Below are 15886 nucleotides of genomic sequence, written 5' to 3' on the forward strand. Positions count from 1 at the left end.
GCAGTTGGGTTATATCTGGCATTTTCGATGACAAAACATGCTGTTGCTTGTGCCGGAAATTAGCTAGTTTTTCTGATTACAGCACACTTGATCCCCTGGAAACTATGGTACATAAAGAAACAGTCAGACTATACTATTTTCATCTGCACCACATGTACACATATGATTCTTTCACCTTACCTTTTTCTTGCAGTTTAACTGGTCGGTATAATTTTCACCTTTCCTATTTTTCTCTCTCTTCTTTCTGAATTTAGTCATATCACTTTGCACAAAGTAAATGGTAGAATCAAGCATCCTTGCCATGGTGCTCTCATCGTGGCTTGGTTAATTCTGGTACTGAAGCATTCTTGTGGAGCAGAGAGCCTCCAAGTTCCAATAGAGCCTGAATGTCTGAACCTTTCTTTCAGGAAACAAAGTCTGAACTACTTTTTTTAAGTGATAAAAGGCACACAGATTTGTTCTTGGCCAGACCATTGCTTAGCAGCTAAGAATCAAGGAAGTGAAGTAGTGAATAGTGATGTAAGAACTGCAAAAGTGCATGCATGCTTAGATTGAATGATTTCTGCCTTGCATTGAAGCACACTGTTGATGCAAAACTGCAAAGCTATATCATGCAAGGGCTTGGTTTTCCAGATTTCACTAATATAACCCAAGTAATCGAAGGCGAAGCCCCCCTTTTCTCTCTTTCGCGATTAAACGGAGGGCGCTTAGGCGCTATTTGATTTGGATTATTGGGTGGATTATTGTTGCAGTTTATAGTGTTTGATTATTAGAATGAATTAAATAGTTTATAAAACTTATTTAATAAATAGCATAAAACAAGTTGCCTTAGACTAAAACTTTTCCGTATTTTTGAAGTGCGTAGAGTTTCCAAATTTTTTTTGAAAACACTGGAAAAGTGCGTGGAGCGCAAGTAATCGAAGGCCCCTCTTTTCTCTATTTTGCGATTGCGATTAAACGGAGGGCGTTTACGCTTGTTGTTAACCCACGCTAGAAAACCTTACCTAAAATCTACTAGCAAGATAGCACCCGTTGGGAGACAAAAGTGAAGAGAATTTGTCAGTCAATCCATTGGGCCTCTGCTAAGACGGCCCAGTACTGGCATGATGCTCTCTGCTCAAGACCTTGAAACGGAGAGAAACATACAAGTTGGGTGCGTCCGTTTGGTTGATTGGATAGATCTACGCCGCGTTTCAGTGCTAGGGCTGGGTATAAGTTAACTTATGCACTGATATGTAAAATACAGTAATAAATTAGTACGTAATTAATTAGTTATTAATTATTAAAAGAATAAAATAGATTAATATAAAACAACTTTCATATACATAAATAACGAGGGAGATAAGTTAACTAAGTGGACTGCCGAAGACGGCCCTAGTCCGGCTCACTTGAAATTTACAGGCTAGACTTAATTAGAATATGGGAATACAGGAGTGTTTTGTTTGGCTGGTTGGTTGCGGATGAGTTTGCATCTGTCAGGATGTTTGTTTGGTTGATTATACTTAATGGTAAGTAGGTAGCGTAAATAAGAACAAATATACTTAAATATGTAGTGCTCTCAAAAGCAATTTATTCGATGTTAATTACCATTTTAATTATTAATATAATTTTATTAGCACTAATCATGACAATATATGCTAATCACCCCTATTCTTACCACCAGTTTTTGAGTAAATTCCATGTATACCCTTGAAACTTATCCGATCTATTTTATACCATGTAATTTAAATTTGATCTCTTCTATACCCTTGTCGTTATATTTTTCTTCATTACACTATACCCTTGAAGGTTTAAATATAAACTTGAAAAATGATGAAAATTTTGTTTGATTGCACAATATGTGCATTTTATGTAACCAATGCGACTAAATAATTAGTGTGGAAATTTTGACATAAATTTTAAAAATAAAACAAATATAAAACATTATTTTTTTTCAAAATTTAAATAAAACTTTTTGTCAGGAGCATTCTTAAAAAATATCGTGAGCATTAGTAGTACTATCTTGGTGTGAATGATCCTCATTCTATGACTTTTTAAATTAAAATAAATACATATTTTATTTCATTATCTAAAAATAAAATTTTATCATAAATAATATATCGCACAACAAACTCATAACTGTTAATAATCTCATGCGATAAACTTTTACATTTTCAATACTGTAATTTATAAATTTTTATGTTCATCCAAGTGGTAAAATGGTCATTTTATAGAAATTAGATAGTCAACTGATGGGAGTAGCATGAAAATAATCAAAACCAAATTTTAGGGGTATACAACAAAATTCAGAGATTAGCTTTTTCACCATAAACAAAACCTATTTGCGTTTCCTATGGACCAGGCCAAGTGCTTCCTTGGGAGTCGTTCGAGCCAGACTCAACACCTCACTCTACAACACAAATCTACATCTAATATATCCACTCTCTGACGACGACATATGATCAGTTTGACAAAATTTGCCAACCCGGCCAGTCCAACATCAGCTAAGGTAGCTAGCTAGCTAACTGCATGCAAAAGCAAATTAATTAATCAGCGATAATAACGTGCACGGCTTGCATGCGTTTCTTTTGCGTTTTCGCCTCTGTGTCGCCGTCCTCGTCGTTCGACTTTGACCGACGTTAATTTGGCGATCGACAGAGATATCGATCTCACTAGCTTCATAAATTAATAAACATTAGCCCGGAAAAAGAACATTAATTATTATGTGTTCGAAAGCTAGCGATCAGCCAAGAAAAACGTAGACTCTTAATTTAATCGTCTTATGTCAACGACAATATAATACAAATATATCTCGTCCTATCTGCCGTTCAGTGCTACATAGTTAATTGACTATATTTTGGTAGTAATCGTGCCACATGCGTATATTCAAGTAATCCACATCCCAAATGACGATTGCGCGTTGCAACATGATTATAGCTTAATTAAGGGTTAAGTTTGATTTACCTCCCTTAACTATTGTCCTAATAGTATGAATTATCCCAAATAACTCCAATACTACACAAATCTCTCAAATATTTAATCAAGATATATAACACTTACTCTCTGCTCTCTTTTGTAGATGGTTTTGGCTATAGGATAAAAATGATCCGAAACACTATCATTCTTTTTATTTTTATGAAAATGTTAAAAAAATTATACTTACAAATCTACTTTTCTCTCTTTCTCTCTGTCTAAGACTTTAAACCTAGTTGGACCACATGTTAAGGGCCCATCATATTATTCCGCCCTACTCCCTCTCTCCCACTTTTTCCTTGAACCCTCATAATCTCTTGTATGGATAATAATCCTAATATAGTTTCTATGTATTGATTAGGATATATCACATCAAGTATCATATGAGGAGAAAAATGCCTAGTTTAGTCTGCCTACTAGACTAATCTTGATGGAATATGTGAAAGCTTTAGCCGGTGGCTAGTCAGATGCTTCCATTGGATGTGTGCATGGTGTGGCACGGATTCTATGCTTGAGATTTGATACCTTCTCTCCTAGAAGGCACTGCATTTATATCGAAGTATGAATACTTATGTATAGGGCATCCACAATATAGCTTTATAGCAGGTAGTAAGTATTTAATGCTCACTTACTGCTCGGTAGCAACCATTGTGAAGACATTTTTATCTATTACCTGACCATACAACTATGACTAGCAAATAAGAATAAAATAACAATATGTCTACAGTGTAGTTTGACACAAAAAAAAATTGAAATGGCCATTGCCTTTTTTCACATCCCGTCGTCACACCTTAATGCTTCATTGGTAACCTAACATCGTGGAGCATGACTGACTCCAGCCGATACTTCCTCTAGGCTGGCCCAGCAGTTAGCCCACACTAATACCTGGTTGGGCTAAATACATTGAGGATGTTAGCCCACACTAATACCTGGTTGGGCTAAATACATTGAGGATGCTCAGAGATGCTAACCATGGGATGGAAGGACAGACCTAGCTTGTTGTCCCTGAGTTGGACTGTAGAGTCCTTTGTTACACATGACAACCTTTCTTTCTTTTATATAAGTTTATCTGTATTTGGACAACTCATTTTATATAATAATAGGTATGGGGTATTTCTAATGATAACAAGTGTATGTATATAGAGTATCCCGGCTATACCTATAGCACTGACAATCACCGACAAATATCTGATCTCACTAAATTTAGTGAATGTATTCACGTGTGCGCGATATATTCGTGGGCAATAGGACTTGAATTCTCAGAGTGTCCAGCCACACAACCATAACTTTACTACGTACCACCTCATCAACAGTACGTACATCTTAATTAATTAGGTACAGTACTACTTCTTCCGGTGGTTAATCGGATGGGTAAATCTGGTTTCATCAATGAAAAATGGTAAGGGAGATGGACAGAGGGAAGGACGTAAACCTTGAAACCGAGAAAGCAATTAAAGTCGTACACCCTACAATCCTACATGCTACACATGCAAAATTAGTTTGAAATATATCATTTTAGCCTTTTTAGGACACTACACATGCGGTTTGAAAATGGATTAGCCGCACTGAAAACCTTCAATTAACCGGCGGCCACTAATTAATTAATTAATCGCCGATCGAGACGACTCGCAGAGTCGCAGATCGATCGATCAACGTCGCGACCGTTTCTCGACAATTCTCGTAACACAATTGTTTATGTAATCCCTGACGATCAGAGATTCTGATCAGTTGACAAAATTCAGCTCTCGTCCAACCACTAATTAACTGCTAGCTAGCTAATCAGCAATAACGTGCACGGTTGATAGCTAGCTAGCTAGCTTGTCGATCGATCGGGTCGTCGACTTGATCTTGGTGACAAAAACACACACGGTATTACGTGCAGTTCCTCTCTCTAGCTATCTCTTAGATGTCAATGCTCTCGTGCCATGCATATTTCTTTTTTGCCTTTCAGTACGACATTATTATTTATTAGTAATTGACTACGTACAGTGTGTGATTAATTATGCACAGATACATATGCCACTAAATCAACATCCTAAATGACGATTACTCGCTGGCTAGCTCTGCAATTAATATATATATTTCTGACCATTGTTTGAGCTGCATAAATATATCTGATTTGTTCATGAATGAGGTAGAACCGAAGAGATAACTAGCTATAGCTAGCTCGTTAGCTAGAGAGATCTTGATCGATCGATGGTTTCTAGATTTTTCCCCTCGCCGCCGCCGATGCTGCTGCTTCTCTTTCTTCTCATTTGCACGAGCTCCGCAGCCGCAGCGGACTCCTCCGGTGACCCGGCGACAGGCGGCTTCACGCGCTTGTTCAGCTTCGGCGACTCCATCACCGACGCTGGCAACCTCGTCTCCTTCGTCCCCAGCTCTCCCGCCGCCAGTCCCCCCTACGGCGAGACCTTCTTCGGCCGCCCCACCGGCCGCTTCTGCGACGGCAGGCTCATCGTCGACTTCCTAGGTATATATAGGATAACACACACGCCGCCGGCAATGCATTCCATAGTACTAGCTGATATCTTCGTTCTCATCATCTCATGCACGTGCGCACGGCGGCCATGCATGCATGCAGCGGAGGCGCTGAGGCTGCCGTACTTGACGCCGTTCCTCCGCGGGAAGACGGCGGAGGACTTCCGGCAGGGGGCCAACTTCGCCGTGGCCGGAGCGACGGCGCTGAGCCAGGACTTCTTCAAGGAGATGGGGCTGGACCTCACCATCATACCGCCATTCTCGCTGGACGTGCAGCTGGACTGGTTCAAGGGATTGCTCCAAACTCTCGGCTCCACAGATAAAGGTAATACACAAAGGCTGGATTATCAAATGAACGGACGAATTAACCCATATCTGTGAATAAACTTTTAAGAACAATTTTACCATAGCTGAGAAAGCGTCATATTTTCTATTCTAGTGTAAAAATTTGGTAACTCCAGTTACTCTGTTCTGTATCTCATGGTATGAAAATTTTGAATGTAATTTTTTTTTGTCGAGAGATACTTCTTAAGGATGTTAAAATTAATTAACTTTTATATACATGTTCCATGTTCTTAGTGATCTAAAATCAATCAGTAAATAAAATATGATGATATAACCCAAATATTAACTTTAAATCCAAGTCTAAAAATACAAATTTTGGCTTATAAACATAAACAGAGGTGAAAAGTTGATGGTGATAAAAGTGTTCACGTGAGTCATTCTCTATGAGACACGATCCAAAAACATATCAAATCACCTTCAAATTTTGATTTATATGCCCCAATAAATTCTTCATATCAAATTCTTATAGAATGCAAAATTTTTTAAGTATTTATTTGAGATTTTTAAAAGTGACTATACAATATAAATAAATAATTAATGTTTTGTACCGTTTTTAAAATCTATAACAAATGCTAATAAAAAATGAAAAAAAATGTATGCTATAAGATTTTGATTCAAAGAATTTATTAAGCCATATAAATCAAAATTTGGAAACGATTTAATATGTTTTTGGTTCGTGACTCATGAAGCTTATACAAAATATAGTTGAGTATGTAAAATAGGAGCTAACAGTTATAAATCAAATTATTCAACTACTTTGTGCAAAATTACACGTGAAAATCCTCTAATTTAAACAAATTTCTGTTATCTCCGTATACCACGTGGAAAACATAGTGATAACCGATCAACCAATAGGAGGGGAAAGCCACTTTACAACCTGGAATGGCACGTAGACTCGTCCATATATACTTAAATATATAGTAAGGTAATTTAAAAATCTTAAACAACAACAAATATTACGCACGATGTACGCCACCACACTCCTCTCTAAGGTTGGGGCACTACCTCTGTCTCCTATGTTATTGATATTTTTATGCAGCTAAGGTTTTATTTTCACAGGTGAAAAATGAAACGAGTTTTTTTTTTTTTTGGAAATGTCCCTGGTTTTGTATTAGTCAATTCCAAGCCATATACATATTTTTGTGGTGTAAATCCTCTTTATTGTTGTAGTCTCACTTAATATATTTATTTATGTTGCATTTTATGCTCCATAAGTGTACATCCAACTCAATGGATATATCTAGATACAGTACAGAGAGAGAGAAACCCTATATGGTTTGTATTTTTTTGTAAATTACAGAGCAATGTCTAATTTCTTAATCATTTTTTTGGGTGTATGGAATGAGTGTTTTTACGGACAAACAATTATTTTCATGTTTTTTTATAATTCCGATATGTTAATACAACCTCTTCAAATTTTTAGTCTTTATTTTGGTGTATAGAAAGAATGTTTCTTAGGAGTAACAATTATTTTCATGTTTTTTCTAATTCCGACGTGTTAGTATAACCTCTTCATGTTTTTAATCTTTATATCACTATATGGAATAATTTTTTTGGAAGTAATAATTGTTTTCATGTTTTCCATAATTCCAACATATTAGCATAACCTCCTTTTTTTAATCTTTAAATCCTTGTATGGAATACATCTTCATAGGCAGCTCATGGCCTACGAAGATGCTCTATGATCTATTGCCTTCGGCTTCTACTCCCGCATGTAAAAATATGTTTTGACTACCTATAAAAATGGTTTCTAGAGTAGTGTTAGTGGGGTTAATTAATTTATACTTGGGGTTTTGTTTCTTGTGCTTGTATTAAAGAGAATATACTTGTTAGCGTGTGGATTAGTGCGTGGATTAGTGCGTATATATGTTTTCTATGTAATAAAAAATAATATACTCGTAAAGCAGAAATGAAGCCATTACAAAACAAAGCACGAATTATTCATGTCCACTTTCTATTTCTTTGGGTACTAATTGTATTGGGATTTGAAACTTCATGCAAATTGCACAATGTTATCAATGTTTCCATGTTTATATACAAGTTCAGTGCCCCCCAGTAATAATAAATTCTAAAATAATTAAATAACCACATAAGGATCAATGGTTTATATTTAGCATTGTATATATATTACACCGTTAAATTCCCTATAGCATTTAGACTTTATACATCATTACCTTCATGTAGAACGCAAGGAAATCATGTCCAAATCATTGTTTCTAATGGGAGAGGTTGGAGGCAATGACTACAATCATCCCTTCTTCCAGAACCGATCCTTCACCACTGAGATCAAGCCATTGGTGCCAAAAGTGATAGCAAAGATTGAGAATGCCATCAAGGTAAGCTCCTATGGTCTCATCTAAGTTCAATCTTAATTTTATAGTTTCTTATTACCCTTCCCTAGTTTTCTTATGTTTAGATTTGATGGCATACTATTGTCTTAATAGTTCATAATCCATATGTAATCATATGTTTTTATTTGATTGTATTTGGGTGTGCTATTAACAGGTCCTGATTGACCTAGGAGCTAAAACGATAGTGGTTCCAGGAAATTTTCCTATAGGGTGTGTCCCGAGATATCTCACGATGTTTCAAAACAAGACAAATCCTAAATATTACGATGCGTTTGGGTGCATAAATTGGCTCAACGACTTCTCCAAGGAACACAACCGTGCGCTCAAACACATGTTAGAGCAAATCCCCCGTGACCCGACGGTCACCGTAGTCTACGGCGACTACTACGATACTACCTTGGAGATCACCCATCGCCCCACCATACATGGTAAGCCGTTAATTTTAGACTTGGGAGTTGACCTGCAGCCTCATACGAACGGCAAGAATTAAATCAAAATTCAAATGTCAATCATAATTTGTTCATTTGCAGGATTCAAGAAGGAGACGGTTTTGGTGGCATGCTGCGGGGATGGTGGGCCGTATAACTCCAACTCACTGTTTGGCTGCGGCGGCCCATCGTCGAATCTTTGCAGCGGCCCATCGGCCCACATCTCGTGGGATGGGCTCCATCTCACCGAGGCAGCTTACAATTTTGTGGCCCATCACATGTTACATGGCCCAAACTCTGAGCCTTGCATAGTGCCCAGCAATTGATGTGCTACCATCAAGTCATCAAGCCTATCCAAATAAAGGACTATATATGCTCCATGCCAGTGAAAGTTTTTTTTTTCTCATCTAGTACATATGGGGTGTCTAATTAATATTATGTGTGTATGTGTCTAATTGTACTTTGAAATACCGTAATTTTGACGAAGTATATTCGGTGTAAGTTTGTTGTTAATTCAATATACGTTGGCTGATTGTTTCATCCAAACATTGTTTGCTAAGCTTTTCCACTCTCACGATATGTGATGTTTCAGAGTACGTACATCATCATAGTCTCGCTGAAATTGAACATAAACAACACAATTTTGACGATTAAAATTATTTTAAAGGTATAAATTTTATTTACGTGTTCTTAGCAATCTAAAAATAAATGTTGAAAAATAAATTACAATGAAAAACCCCATAATCAACTTTAAATTAAGATTTAAAATTTAAATTTCGCATTTTAAGTATAAGTATAAGCGAAAATATGGGGGCTATATGGTACCACACCAACAGATATAGCCTATAGCTTCTAGGTTAATTTCTTTCAGACTTTTGAGTGGCCGGTGATATCGATCTGTACGAGAGATAGAAACTGAGCAGGCATGCATGTGCACATGAATTTCTCTGTCTGACTGACTTGATGCAAAGGTAGCGGGTGACCCCAATAGTTGGTGTTGGATGAATCGATGGATGGATGCATATCCTCTCGATTGATCGCCACCAACCTGAATAATTTTGATGGATTGGCAATGCATGTGAGATGGTGGTGGTCACGGAAGAAGGGAGGCATTGAACCTTTTCTTTGATTAGTTAGTTCTTGCTTGGTGTCTTCCATTCATAAATCAACGAACTAGATGGGCTACCTGCATATACTGATTGATAGATATTTGCTAATTGGAGTGGACAAACTGCATGGAAGAGTGCATGTGATCAGTGTGGTCACTGTGGCACAAATAGGAGGTTAATTACATGCATGAGGCTCATTGGGATCTTTGTCTTTTTGTTTGCTGCAAACAGTTGGGGTTATGATTTGGCATTTGCAATGACAAAACAAGCATGTTGCAGGATGCGCCTGAAATTGGCTGGCTTTCTGATTACAGCACATTTGAACACCTGGAAACTGTGGTACATAAAGAAACAGTCGAGTGTCCATTTTGATCTGCACCACATGCATACATATGATTTTTCACCTTACCTTTTTCTTGTTATTTATCACCTTTCCTATATTTCCTCTCTCCTTTCTGAATTTAGTCATATCACTTTGGACAAGCTAAATAGTGCTCCCTCCGTTTTATAATGTAAGATGTTTAATTTTTTTTTCTTATAATGTTTAACCATTTATCTTATTTAAAAAAATTTGGAAATATCATTTATTTTGCTTGTGACTTACTTTATTAGCAAAAGAACTTTAAGAACGAGTTATTATTTTTTAAATTTGTACTAAATTTTTAAATAAGACGAATGATCAAACGTTAAAAAAAAGTCAAACATCTTGCATTAAGAAACTGAGGCAGTAGCATCAAGCATCCTTGTTAGCGCGCTCTCATCGTGGCTTGGTTAATTCCGGTACTGAAGTATCCATGTGGAGCAGAGACAGCCTCCTAGTTCTAACCGAGCCTGAATGTCTGAACCTTTCTTTCAGGAACCAAAGTCTGAACTACGTTTTGAGGTGATAAAAGGCAGAGTCTTGTGCTCGGCCAATCCATAGCTTAGTAGCTAAGAATCAAGTGAAATAGTGAACAGTGATGTAAAGAACTGCTACCCCAGCAGGCAGCAGGCACCAGTAGCTGCTTCTACAGAAGTGCATGTGTGCTTTAGATTGAATGACTTCTGCCTTGCACTGATGCACACCATAGATGCAAAACTGCAAAGCTATATCATCCATCGGCTTGGTCTTTTCAGACTTCACTAATAGAGCCCAAGCAATCGAAGCCTCCGTTTCGGACTTTGTACATACCATAAAATAATTGTGAGTCATTCGTTACTTTAGATTTAAGAGATAGCATTACAATAACTCTGTGTGTTATATATATCATGTTAAAATAAATAAATCGATAAATATGTTATATATCAGGTTTAAATACATGAATTGATAAACATATATTACCAAGGTTTCAAATAAAATATTAAACGGCACTCATCCCTTTACGAAAGTGAGGTCAATCGGGGGCGAAACTTCCCCCAGAACTGATCTGATCTGATTTATCCCAGGCAACAGAAAGTCTCACTTTGATGAGCATATATAAGCATCGACTACGACGAATTGCCTCACATCCACAATTCACATACTACGACCAAGTATGTTTGCCTTTGCCCTTTGGGCAGGTTGGTTGCCTTCCTTATACTCAGGGTTTTACCACCCTTAGCTCTGTTTCTTTCATAAATAAACCTTAACCATACTTAAAATTCTACAAAGAGCTATGTCTGAACACATAAATTTTACTGGACTTTCACGTAAAACAGTTTACACCTTCTCTAAAAATTCCCGTAAAGATTCTCCAAACGGAATGGACTCTAAGAGCATCCCCAATAGCTCATCCATCCCATCCTCTGTTCGAGAAATAGAGGATGAAAAGTAAAAATTAAGCTCCAACAGAACATCTATCACATTATCTATTTTTGGATGTTATCCATATTAGGAGAGAGAGATATTTTCTCTCCAATCCTCCAAATAAATATAGAGGATGCCATATATAGATGATCTGCTGAAGTACAAAGAGATATGAAAGATGAAAGTGTTTTAGATGATTATCCAAATGAAAATATGGCTGATCAAATTTAGATGAACGGTTGGGGATGCTCTAAGATCGCACCATCGTTTGGGCCTAGATGACGCTCTAGTACTGTCGCTCAAACTGACACAAACATAAAAGGTTGGTTCACGGACCATAGTTTTGAAATCAATGGATGATGAGCTTGGGGTGGATAATAGGCTAGCTCGGCTCGTTATCTTAACAACTTAGCCTGACTCGGCTTGTTAACTTTAATGAGTTAAAAGCCTAGCTCGGCTTAGCTCATGAGCTGGGTGGTTATGCTCCTTAATAAGACGAGCCTAATTTAAATTATCTCTATAATGTATAAATTTATTATGTATAAATATAAGAATAGACGCTAACTAACAAATTACTCATTAAATATAATTGTTCAAATGCAATTATACAACTAAACACTAGTTAATAAGAGTTCTAAATATATAAAAATATAGTGATCTTTAGTACTTACGAGCTAAAACACTAGCTTGACTTGACTCATTAAGACTACAAGTTCAAGCTGATTCAAGCTAAGCTTAATACGAGGTGATCCAAGTCAAAAGCTTCGAACTGTTTGTCTACCCCTGGATGATCAGGGGCACAGCAGGCCGCCGGTTTGGCTTCTCTGATCGATCAACGTCGTCGTACCCTGTTATCGCAACACAATTCTACTTCTAATTCAATAAAACCTTCCTTTATCTAAAAAAATGTTCTACTTCTGATTCAGTCTCTGACGACGATATATCAATCGATTCAGTTCGGCACTCGTCCAATAACTAATATAGCTAGCTAATCACCAATATATAACGTGCACGACTGCACGGCTCTTGCGTACGTTACATACTTAACCCTTACATTTCTTTTATTTTACGTTTTCGGGTAGATGGAGCGGTTATTATTTGGCTTTTTGAGAGAAAAAAAACAAAATAGCATATTTATAAATAAAATATAATGTATGAATATGATTTTTATAGGCATGTTTTCTCAATCTAAAAACAAATGATATAAAATAAACTATGATGCAAAGTATTTAAAATCAATAAATTTAAGAGTAGAAATTTAAATTTTAACTTATATTTTATGAGGAGAAGCGAAGTTAGGCCATAAGTTGTTGTGTCATCGATCGTCGACTCAACATTTGGCGACAGAGATCTGACTGGTTGCCTTCTTTAGTTGGCAAAAAGGTTATATCGAATATTTGATCGGACGTCGGAAAGGGTTTTCGGACATAAATGGAGAAACAAATTTCAGATTCCACCTGGAAATCGCGAGACGAGTCTTTTTTAAGTCTAATTATTTCGTCATTAGCACATGTTGGTTACTGTAGCACTTATGGCTAATCATGTTTTAATTAGGCTCAAAAGATTCTTCAAACGATTTTTCCAATAACTATGTAATTAGTTTTAATGTTCGTGCATATTTAATGCTTTATTTAGGTATATAAAAATTTGATGTGATGTTTTTAAGAAAATTTCTTAAGAACTAAACAGGGCCTATAATATGCTAACCTGGAAAGAATATGTGGCGAAAGAAAAAGTTGATGACAGTACAATAATATCTGGTATGAAAACGATATAATACATCCGTCTCTAAATATTTAATAACATTGTCCTTTTGACATATATTTAACCATTCGATTTATTCATATTTTTAAACATATATAAAGCTATATATATGCATAAAAGTATATTTACAATAAACGAAATGATATAAATATAATTAATAATTATATAAACTTTTAAATAAAATGAATATTCAAACATATATAAAAAAAGTTAACGGCTGTCGTACATCGCATACCCTGTCCTATCTGCCCTTCCGTACAGCATTGTTAATTGACTCTTTCAGAAATTACGGACAAGGACGATATTCCAGTAATCAACATTCCAAATGGCGATTACGTGCTGCAACATGATCACATCATTAAGGGATAAGTTCAATTTACTCTGTTGACTATAGTGAATGTACGAAGTATGAAATACATCTTTTTTTTCTTGTCATTTTGCAAAGTTTACATAGCGTCTTTTAGTTTTGTGTTGTGCTTATAAGCCAAAATTTAAATATCTCAAGCTTAAATTTATAGTTAATCTTAACTTTTCATCATAATTTATTTTCTGTCCTGCCTTTTAGATCACTACACTCGTATAAAATTTTACTCAAAGGTTATTTATAGTTTGTAAATATGCCTCTTTTCACATAAAACCAAACAATGGGGCACCTATTAGTATGTAATACTTGAATATGGTTGCTAAGTGTTTAAAAAGGCTGAAGAATTTTACTTTGGTTGGAGCAAGTGCTATGTGTTGGGCTATATGAATTAGTCGTAATGATGTGGTTTTTGAGAAAGCAAATATTTTTTTTCTCCTATGCATGTAATTTTCAGGAGCACCTATTAGATTCGATTTTGAGCATTGCCTGCAACAGCAGGAACAGCACCATTTGAAGGCAGCATGTCATCTTCTGGAGATAACGTTGATGGAAATATTCACCAAGCATGGATGAAAGTTTACTGCAGCAGTAGTGTTCTTTTGTCCAGACATTTCTTATATTTTCACTACTTTTGCGTGCGTGTTTCTCGAAATATTAAAGGATATGTTTTTTAAAAAGTTTTTATATAAAAAAGTTATCATCTCACATTACTAAACTAGATTTCAACTTTATAATAGTTAATTTTATTATTTATATCATTAAATAGCTATTAAAAATCACATAAAAAACACTATCAGGATGCGATTTGTTTGGATTTATTAGAGGACAGAATAAAAATCCCAAACTCTGCATTATATGGTGCTGTGAGATATGCATGCAGCCGTTACTACAAGCTTGTGTGTAGCACACCATAAAACAGTAAACGGTCCAACGAAAACAAACTTAGGAATCGTCAAGTACAGGTTGGATAGTTAGTATGTGTCTAAATTAACTATCATTTTTACTATTCTAAAAATGAAGAGAGTCGGTGGTGTGATGGTACGTGGTAATCCATAGCCCACCCCACCACCAATACCCATTTCTAAAGGAGTAGGGATATATTATCGATGGCTACAAAATCAATATCATATAAAAGCATATTCAAATATGAATTTAATGATATACTTCATGCCGGTTAAAAAATATCATTTAGGATAGGATTTGATAAAATTCTAAATTCTGACCACCGATAATTTCTTAAATGCTCCATCTCATATGTTAAATCGTGAAAATGTAGATGCATGTGTATGATATTTTAGGGCACTAGAATTTGAACTTCCGGTGGATACGATCAAGTACCCATAACTCATGTAATGCTCTTTTCAGAGGTTAATCTAGCGCAGTTGAGTGCTGCAACTATAGAAGAGGGATGAGTGCAAAATGTATATACATGGTCTAGCGCGACTCACGAGCTGCTCCATAAGTCGAGGTCTAAAAATATATTAAATCAACTTTAAATTTAATTTATATAGCTTAATAAATTCTTCATATCAAAATATTATATCATGTCATTTATTTTGTGCTTTTTAAAAAGATTTTTAAGTATTTGTTCTAGATTTTTTAAAATGATACACAAAACATAGATTATTTTATTAAAATTATATAGTCACTTTTAAAAAAATCTCCAAAAAAAATGTTTCATTTGCACTGCAGAAATCATTAAAAGTGTGTTGCGGATAGTATGGTATCGCTTGTGGTTCCTAGACTTTGGTTTGGGACACGTTATTCTAGCATAAAGTGTGAGAGACGTTGCCGCTGATATGTTGGCCCCGGGCCCATATATCATCCCCTGAGTCACTTTACGTAAGAGGATCTTGTTTCCTAGGTTTGGTTGGTAGCCACCACACCAACGTCAGTATTCAAAACGAGATTATCTTTTCCCTCGCCAAAAAGGATCGGGTTACGACAGAGAGCGTCGTCATCACCGTTAACTGCCGAGACGACTCGCAGATCGATCGATCAACGTCGTAACACTTCGCGTAACACAAATTTCTCTCTGACGATCGATCGATCGATGAGATTCTGATCACTTGGAAAAATTCAGCTCTCGTCCAATCGCTAACACACTAGCTAATCAGCAATAACGTGCACCGTTGCAAGGATTTGAGCTATACAATTCGATTGCCTTTTTTTGTTCTCTCTCTCTCTTTTTTTTTTTTTTTGCGTTTACAGGTACGTACGTGTCTTGCTAGCTAGCTTGCCATTGTTGGGTCGTCGTCTCGATGTTGAGCAAACATCACTACACTAGCTAGCTAAGCTAGACCAAGAACACGTAAAAGTAGTTGGTGACA

The 15886-nt window shown here is 36.2% G+C and overlaps 1 protein-coding gene across 1 annotated transcript; it reads left to right on the plus strand.

Moving 5' to 3' along the window:
* The first annotated feature begins 5181 nt into the window (after nucleotides 1–5181).
* On the plus strand, nucleotides 5182–9046 carry LOC102710290 (sinapine esterase-like). The gene is made up of 5 exons (XM_006651346.1): nucleotides 5182–5422; nucleotides 5534–5755; nucleotides 7960–8111; nucleotides 8281–8554; nucleotides 8657–9046. Exons 1-5 carry the CDS (start codon nucleotides 5182–5184, stop codon nucleotides 8878–8880), a joined length of 1113 nt encoding a protein of 370 aa, XP_006651409.1. The 3' UTR covers nucleotides 8881–9046.
* Nucleotides 9047–15886: the final 6840 nt, after the last annotated feature.

Source organism: Oryza brachyantha, chromosome 3, assembly GCF_000231095.2.
Source record: "Oryza brachyantha chromosome 3, ObraRS2, whole genome shotgun sequence".
Classification (NCBI taxonomy): domain Eukaryota; kingdom Viridiplantae; phylum Streptophyta; class Magnoliopsida; order Poales; family Poaceae; genus Oryza; species Oryza brachyantha.

Bases quoted from the DNA above. Each gene is read 5' to 3' on its own strand.
- LOC102710290 (XM_006651346.1), top strand. From the start codon at position 5,182: ATGCTGCTGCTTCTCTTTCTTCTCATTTGCACGAGCTCCGCAGCCGCA. The intron at 5,756-7,959 runs GTAATACACAAA...ACCTTCATGTAG, and splicing joins TCTCGGCTCCACAGATAAAG to AACGCAAGGAAATCATGTCC. The intron at 8,112-8,280 runs GTAAGCTCCTAT...TGCTATTAACAG, and splicing joins AGATTGAGAATGCCATCAAG to GTCCTGATTGACCTAGGAGC.